Below are 6,839 nucleotides of genomic sequence, written 5' to 3'. Positions count from 1 at the left end.
ATTTCTGTGCTTCCTTCGTCGGTCAGAACTGTCGCGTGGGTCGGTGATTAATTGCTCTTTTTCTGCGGACAACGCACACTCGAGTGTCTGGTCTGAAAAGCTGGCCAAAACTCGATAAATCTTGCGCGCGACATCAAATTTTTGCCTTCTCAAATAGTCGAATGTACAGTCATCGGAGTATTTAATTGAAAAGTTAGAAGTGATTCCTCTACCAGTTAGTATCTTGGTCTAAAATATATATTGTCCAAGTTGATTGCAACAAGTATAGATACGTAAAAAGGGCTTTCCTCTTTTAATAATTGTAATATAAGCAGTGTCATCAAATTCTTCCAATGACTTTACAACGTTGCGATCGACCTGCTTACTTTCATATTAATATTTCTATAGTTTGGCGTTCGGCCTGTCCGTTTCTCTCATAAAATGGGCGTGTACTTTTAGTGAAGCATCGCTGACGTATCCTAAGAAAGTTCTTTTTCAGGATGTCTGACCACATTTTTAGGAGTTTCGTTGATCGTGCGGCGGCGGCGGCGGCGGCGGCCGAGTGAAATACGATCCGAGCGATTTGTTACCGCGAAGGGGATGATTTGCGCGGGCGTCGAGGGGCTCGCAGCGAACGTTTCACGACGCCGAGTCACGTCACGTCGCGAGCTCTCGAAACCAAGGGGCGACCCGTCGAGCCGCGGAAAAAGCGACGATCGACCGGTGGTCAATTAGCGGGATAGTAGGATCTCGAGACACGCGACGACCGTCATGCAAAATTGGCGGCGGACCGTCGCGTCGCCGGTCATCGCGGAGTACGCGGTTTCGGAATAGTAGCGGATGCTCGACCGGGAGCGAGATCCGCGAGAAATTTTCGAGGACTGGTAGCCCGGGCGAACGAAAAATAAAATGGAGGAAGACAGTCGCGTAGTCGCGTTGTTGAGAAATTGATTAGGTCATCCCCGCGGCAACCGATGGGCAAACACGAATGAAATAGAGCGTGCCACCCCTGTGGCTTCGTTTCGAGGGCTCAGTTGCTTGACCGATTTCCGCCCGGTTTCCGGCCGCGAATTGTCGTCGACGCCGATCAAACCCACGAGGGTCGACTCCGTCGATTGCTCGTCGACTTTGGGCGTTCATCGTTTAGGCGCGAATCGAGTAGGACATCGGCGATACGTCCGACACCGAATGTGATTTTTCAAAGGTGTTTCCGTCTTGCAAATGAAGCTGTTCCTTGCGACCGCTCTGTGCGGCTTGCTCGTGCTGTGCGGCGAGTTTCCGGCTCACGGGAAAAATGTCACCGGCAAGGAATCTGCCGCCGGCGGAAGTAGACCCGTCAATCTATGTAAGTGTCACGCGTTCACTTTACTCGGGTGCATTTTTTTGACAAGATATCCAAGGCTGATGCCATAGATATTCAGGATCGATGTACCAATTTTTTGACGTTCAATGTTTAGTCATCCTTAACGACGAGAAGAACAAAGTGGCCAACAAGAGCATCCTAGCCGGACTGAAGACGCTCAAGGAGAAGTTCCCAAAGTACGTCGGCAAGGTCTGGTCGGTTGAGATCAACGAGACCAACGTGAACGACACCCTGGACCAGATCTGCGATGCCTGGGACTCGGCGGTGGACGGTGAGGACCTCAGAGTGCCAGACGTGATCCTGGACACGACTATGGCAGGCCTGGTAGCTAAGATAGCGAACTCGTTCACGGCCGCGATGGGGGTTCCCACTCTGTCTGCCCAGTACGGTCAGGAAGGAGACTTGATCTACTGGAGGAACTTGAACGAGGATCAAATGGAGTACTTGATTCAGGTGATGCCACCGGCGGACCTGATCCCAGAAGCGGTGAAACAGCTGGCCGTCAAGTTGAACATCGCGAACGCCGCGATCCTCTACGACGACAACTTCGTGATGGACCACAAGTACAAGAGCTTGTTGCTGAACGTGCCGACCCGGCACGTGATCCACGAGGTGTCCAAACACGTGGCGGAGGTGAAGAAGCAGCTCTCGAAGCTGAGAGACCTGGACATCGTCAATTACTTCGTCCTGAGCGATGCTGACACCATGAAGGTGGTCCTGGAGGCGGCCGAATCGTTGAACTTCACCGGCAGGAAGTACGGTTGGTTCCTGCTGACCCCGGAGAGCGACGTCGAGCCAATGTGCAGCTGCAAGAACATCACGTTCCTGTTCATGCGGCCAGAGATTGGCGACTCCAAGGAGCAGATTGCCGAAGCTGATTTGCCAAAGCCATTCGTCACCTCCGCTTTCTACTACGATCTCGTTCAGCTGGCCGTCAAAGCGATGAAGCTGGCGACGGAGGACGGCGAGTGGCCCAAGCTGCCCAAGCACATCACTTGCGACCAATACAACAACACCAACACGCCCGAGAGGAAGTTCAACTTCCTGGCGAAGCTCGAGGCCGCTTACGCCGACACGACGCCCACTTATGCCGGTATCCATTGGGGAACGAAGAACGGCAAGCATCAGGCCAAGTTCGAGATGTCCATTCAGCTGGTGAACATCGAGGACGGGGAGATTTTGCCCATGATCGACGGCGGATCCTGGAACGCCAGTCTCTCCATGCCCTTGCAGGTAAATTGAGACGTTTCTCTTCTCGAGGGACAATTTCTCTCGATCGCTAAAACGGATGGACGCGATAAGAAAATTGTCGAAGCGTATCGGAGCGTAATGGGAAAATTATGAAGCTCTTTTCTTCTGTGCATCGCGCTCTGTGCTTCGCGATGGATGGATCAATAAGTAATCGATCCGCCGCGTCGTTTTTGTTGGAAAGAAAATTGCGATCGCGGATTTCGCGGACGAGAGGAGGTGGCCACACGGTTCGTGCACAAGCGTCGAAGAATTTAAAAATGTCAGTATCGACGATCCGCCCCGGTGGGTGATTCGTTTAATTTCCTGGGAATGGTACTTTAGTATTTATTGCGCACGAAGACGACCGACGGGGAGGTCTGTGCGTGACATTATCGCAACGGGGAAATTGGGTCGGTCTATTGATCTACGAAAAAATGGTGGTTTTGAGTCACGCGAGGACGGGAGACCTCGATAATCGAATGTCACGGTTCCGGCGCGTTTCGAAATTCGCTGTTGAAAATTGTGTCCGACAAATCCGCGGCGCTCCCCGTTTTTCCACGCCGCAAACTGTGAACGATCGACGTTACACGGACGGGAACGGATCAGGGTTAGATCAGAGTTTTCCGATCGCTTTATGCTCGCGGCTCGTACGTTCGGGATAACCATGAATATTTTTGCGAAAGAAGCTTCTTCCTTGAATTTCTCGCGGGGTTTTATTTGCCTCCTCCGCGACGATACGATGCCGTCGTTCTTCGCGCGTTCCCTTGCCTTAAAGAAACGATTCGCCGCCGGGAATAATCGGCAGAAATTGTAGCTGCAATAATTCCTTGACCATGACCCTTGGTCTGGCTCTCTCGGTGGCCGTGCCCTTGACACGCGGCTTTACCACATTTATTTACACCTTTTTTACCGTTGCCGATAACGAAGCGCGCCGATGAAGATAACACATGCAACTTCGTTTGTTTATCGAATGCACACCGCAGCGAAACCCCACGGGCGCGGAGGAAACGTGCTCCGGCATTCGCGGCCGTTGTTTCGCGGAATTCTCGAACACTCGACACGTAGCATTTGCTGCGAGTTCTCTGGGAACTCGCGAGCTAGAGGTCCCGACCGAAGGAATCGGTAAACTCAATTCTTTCGCGCTCTTTAAACGCGCAGGTATCGCCGGTCGTCAAATTTCTACCCCTGTAATACCTCTATTACATCCTGTAAGTAGCAACAGTTTGTTTTCTATGAAACGGTACGCTGCGGACCTTGCACATTCCTGATAAAAGCAAGTGGAATCGCGAAAGAGATTGGAAGAATTGAACGCCAAACCTACCGAAACCCAAAACTGTACATATTTTTTGTCATTTTTGTTAATTGATTTATATTTCAATGAAGAAAATTCCAGTCATTTTCTACGGGAGATTCTACTTTATAATTTCAGCAACGTTGAAACCAAAAATTGGCGACAATATCGAGGATTTTCAGTAGCTCGGTAGGTTTAGCGTCGAGAATGTCGCATAAACTAATTTCGATCGATTAAGATTACTAAAAAATAGAAAGAAATATTTATGTAGCCGACTCTGCGAAGGTGACAAACGAAAGAGTGATGAACACGACCGCGGTGAAGAGCTACAGGGTGGTGACGGTGATCCACCCTCCTTTCGTGATGTTCGACAAACAGAAGAACGAGTACTATGGCTTCTGTATCGACCTGCTGAACGAGATCAAGGAGATGGTGGGATTCCAGTACGAGATCCGCGAGTCGGAGGACGGATTGTACGGGAACCTGAATCCGGACCACAGTTGGAACGGCATGATGAAGGAGCTGATTACGAAGAGGGCGGACATAGCGCTCGGCTCTCTGTGGGTGACAGCGGAACGCGAGAGGATCGTCGACTTCACGGTGCCGTTCTACGACCTGGTCGGTCTGTCCATCATGATGCTGAAGACGAAGACGACCACCTCGCTGTTCAAGTTCCTCACCGTGCTCGAGAGCGAGGTCTGGTTCTGCATACTAGCTGCCTACCTGTTCACCAGCGTGCTGCTCTGGGTATTCGACAGATGGTCGCCGTACAGCTACCAGAACAACCGCGAGAAGTACAGGGACGACGACGAGAAGAGGGAGTTCAACTTGAGGGAGTGCTTCTGGTTTTGCATGACCTCTCTGACGCCCCAAGGGGGCGGGGAGGCGCCAAAGAACCTGTCCGGCAGGCTCGTCGCCGCAACCTGGTGGCTCTTCGGATTCATCATCATTGCCTCCTACACGGCGAATCTGGCCGCGTTCCTGACAGTCTCCAGGCTCGAGATACCCATCGAGACGCTGGAGGATCTCAGCAAGCAGTACAAGATCCAATACGCGCCGATCATGAACTCGTCTGCTTATACCTACTTCAATAGGATGGCCAACATCGAATGGAAGTTTTACGGGTAAGTTTCCAATTTGATCGGAGCAAGCTTTTCTGTAATCTGATTTTCGTAATTAACCCTCGCGTGAAGCGTTTAAGAATCGATGGAGGCCGAGACAACCTAAGCTCTTGCTTCTTGAACAGACTCTAACTTATCTATTTAATCGCATGTCGAAGAGATTTCGTGCAATTGTCCGTGCAGAATCTGGAGAGAGATGAGCCTGAACGATAGCCTGTCCGACGTGGAGAGGGCGAATTTGGCGGTTTGGGACTATCCAGTCAGCGACAAGTACACGAAGATGTTGCAAGCGATGGAGGAAGCCGGTTTCCCGGCCTCCATCGAGGAGGCTCTGCAGCGCGTTCGACGTCAGAATTCGAACAACGAGTTCGCTTATATAGAAGATTCGACAACCATTAAGTACCTCACCATGACGAACTGCGATTTGATCCAAGTGGGGGAGGATTTCTCGAGGAAACCGTACGCGATCGCTGTTCAGCAGGGATCACCGTTGAAAGATCAATTCAACAACGCGTACGTAAATAGTTCTCTCGATACAGTCGATACTCTGGCATGCAGCCTCGGAACGCAAACAGTCGCTCGGGGATTTGCTCGATTTTTCCGTCGAGGCCTTCGACGATTCACGGGCGTACCTCGCGTTTTCTACATCCTCGGGCTTTCCGAAAGCTGGCCCCATCGGTTTCCAGTACGACGAACTCTCGAACGCCTATACGCGGCTCTATCAAAAACCAGTTTTTCCCCCGACGACAAATTAACTTTCGTTCGCCGTTCGACTAAAATTCAACTCGGAATCGATCGAACGATCGCCTGACACGGGGTCGTCAAATCGTTCACGACCATCGCGATCGCGACTCAAACGTACGGAGGAATGACTTACATTTTGTTGGCACGATAGAGGCTCCAGTCCACTGGACGAAGACTGAAATGTATTTTTCTTAATTTTACACTTGCTTCGAATCACCAGAAAAAAAATAAAAAGAAACTCTCGTTTATTAGCTTTTTATCCGCATTTTGTTTCAGGATTCTGCAACTACTGAACAAGAGGAAGCTGGAGAAGCTGAAGGACAAATGGTGGAAGAAGAACCCGGAGAGGAAGGACTGCGACGCGGAGAACAGCCAGAGCGACGGGATTAGCATCCACAATATCGGAGGCGTGTTCGTGGTCATATTTCTGGGGATTATCTTCGCCTGCCTAACGTTGATCTTCGAATACTGGTACTATCGGCACCGGGCGAAGATCACTAAAATCGATCGGATCAGTCCGCCCAAGGGCAAAGTCACGAAAGTGAAACCGATTAGGTTCCAATTGCAGCCGCCGCCCACGCACAGCTTTCAGGCCGCGCAATTCCGATCCAGATTCTAAAGTGATCTTCTATACTGTTTCGCAAAACGATGTACATATCTTTGTATTTCCCTAAATTCACTGCTTCCTCAACTACGATATCGTACGAATAAAATGGGGCAACGATCGCGCTACAAAGATCAGAATTCTAATGGACACTTTGGGATCATGTGGTAGACGGATTCCTATGTTTCATAGTTTCGTGAGAGAGTGACTTTATGTTCTAACGTATCGATCCTTTTCGTAGAAAATAATTTTGAATTTTCTTTACTTTATTGGGTTTGATGGCGTTTGAAATCATTTTGGTTAATTTTAATATTGGAATGATGGATGTGTGATAGAGTAAGAAATGGTTCGATTAGCGCTGTTTTCGTAAAAAATTTGTTGCATCTTTAGAAGGTTTTGATTGAATTGATTGGACTGGCCAGGAATCAATTCTGGTTGGATTTTCATGGGTCTTGGGAGTGTGAGAAGAAGGCGGAAGACATGATCCGGGCAAATAACACATAACGA

At 49.9% G+C, this 6,839-nt stretch overlaps 1 protein-coding gene across 2 annotated transcripts; it reads left to right on the top strand.

Moving 5' to 3' along the window:
- The first annotated feature begins 598 nt into the window (after window positions 1-598).
- Window positions 599-6,811, top strand: LOC144477741 (ionotropic receptor 25a-like). 2 transcript variants are annotated; one of them, XM_078195478.1, is made up of 5 exons: window positions 599-1,324; window positions 1,437-2,575; window positions 4,149-4,987; window positions 5,168-5,497; window positions 6,005-6,811. In XM_078195478.1, exons 1-5 carry the CDS (start codon window positions 1,201-1,203, stop codon window positions 6,345-6,347), a joined length of 2,775 nt encoding a protein of 924 aa, XP_078051604.1. In that variant the 5' UTR covers window positions 599-1,200; the 3' UTR covers window positions 6,348-6,811. The 2 variants fall into 2 exon arrangements, with proteins under 2 accessions (XP_078051604.1, XP_078051605.1); XM_078195479.1 differs by lacking the exon at window positions 599-1,324 and having other exon boundaries at window positions 1,500-1,613; window positions 1,796-2,575.
- The last annotated feature ends 28 nt before the right edge of the window (window positions 6,812-6,839 follow it).

The sequence above is a fragment of the Augochlora pura genome, unplaced genomic scaffold, assembly GCF_028453695.1.
Source record: "Augochlora pura isolate Apur16 unplaced genomic scaffold, APUR_v2.2.1 APUR_unplaced_324, whole genome shotgun sequence".
Classification (NCBI taxonomy): domain Eukaryota; kingdom Metazoa; phylum Arthropoda; class Insecta; order Hymenoptera; family Halictidae; genus Augochlora; species Augochlora pura.
This window is presented reverse-complemented; position numbering and strand designations above follow the sequence as displayed.

Excerpts from the sequence above, each read along its gene's own strand:
- LOC144477741 (XM_078195478.1), top strand. The coding sequence starts at position 1,201 with ATGAAGCTGTTCCTTGCGACCGCTCTGTGCGGCTTGCTCGTGCTGTGC. Across the intron at positions 1,325-1,436 it reads AAGTAGACCCGTCAATCTAT|TCATCCTTAACGACGAGAAG; the intron begins GTAAGTGTCACG and ends TTCAATGTTTAG. Across the intron at positions 5,498-6,004 it reads AAAGATCAATTCAACAACGC|GATTCTGCAACTACTGAACA; the intron begins GTACGTAAATAG and ends ATTTTGTTTCAG.